The following is a 1,186-nucleotide window of genomic DNA, read 5'->3' as shown; positions in this document are numbered from 1 at the left end:
TGCCCTAGACATGTAAGACCTGCCATTAGTGTTTGGGTCATGTACATAGTCATGATTAGTGCCATAGTGATGACAATGCTTGGAAACTTGGTGGTCATCATCTCCATCTCCCACTTCAAGCAGCTCCACTCTCCAACCAACTTCCTGATCCTCTCCATGGCAACAACAGACTTTCTGCTCAGTTGTGTGGTGATGCCCTTCAGCATGATCAGATCCATTGAAGCCTGCTGGTATTTTGGAAGGCTCTTTTGCAAAATGCACAGTTGTTTTGACATCATGCTCAGTACCACCTCCATTTTCCATCTCTGTTTCATCTCAGTGGACCGTTACTATGCAGTGTGTGAGCCCTTACATTATGTCACCAAAATCACCATTCCAGTAATCCAGGTCTTTTTGCTCATCAGCTGGTCCGTGCCGATCTTCTTTGCTTTTGGCCTTGTATTCTCAGAGTTAAATATCATTGGTGCTGAAGAGTTTATGGCAGCAATTGATTGTGAAGGTCTATGTACATTAATATTTAACAAATTCTGGGGAACATTGTCATCCTTCATATCTTTTTTCCTCCCTGGTACAGTAATGGTGGGAGTTTACATACACATATTTTCTGTAGCTAAGAAACATGCCAAGCAGATTGATACTCTTCCTAATTTGAAACAGGCCCATGGGAAAGTCAGAGAGAAAGCCTTGTCTAAGAAAGAAAGCAAGGCTACCAAGACTTTGAGCATAGTCATGGGGGTGTTTGTATTGTGCTGGCTGCCATTTTTTGTCCTCACTATCACAGATCCTTACATTAACTTTACCACCCCTGAAGATCTATACAATGCTTTCCTCTGGTTGGGCTACTTCAATTCCACCTTCAATCCAATCATTTATGGGATGTTTTATCCTTGGTTTCGTAAGGCATTTAAGATGATTGTGACTGGAACAATCTTCCGCCCAGACTCCTCTACCCTCAGTCTGTTCCCTGCACATGCTTAGGCAATACACAGATTTTCCATTGATTCCAGTATGATGAAGGGCATTTCCCCATGTGGATAGAGCGACATTAAATGTCCACTACTCTGCCTCAATCTAGCAACCAAAAATTGTTCATCACATGCTTTAACTGACTACAGAAAATATTATATAATAATTCAGAAATAACATGTTACCAAAAAATGTCAGAATTGAAAAGCACAGGGGACAA

The 1,186-nt window shown here is 41.4% G+C and overlaps 1 protein-coding gene across 1 annotated transcript; it reads left to right on the top strand.

The window, feature by feature from the left end:
- Positions 1–6: 6 nt before the first annotated feature.
- Positions 7–978, top strand: LOC123245183 (trace amine-associated receptor 4-like). The gene has a single exon (XM_044673947.1). The coding sequence runs from the start codon at positions 40–42 to the stop codon at positions 976–978; it is 939 nt and encodes a 312-aa protein (XP_044529882.1). The 5' UTR covers positions 7–39.
- Positions 979–1,186: the final 208 nt, after the last annotated feature.

Source organism: Gracilinanus agilis, chromosome 4 (assembly GCF_016433145.1).
Source record: "Gracilinanus agilis isolate LMUSP501 chromosome 4, AgileGrace, whole genome shotgun sequence".
Taxonomy (NCBI): Eukaryota; Metazoa; Chordata; class Mammalia; order Didelphimorphia; family Didelphidae; genus Gracilinanus; species Gracilinanus agilis.
The sequence above is the reverse complement of the archived record's forward strand: the minus strand, read 5'-3'. Positions and strand labels throughout refer to the sequence as shown.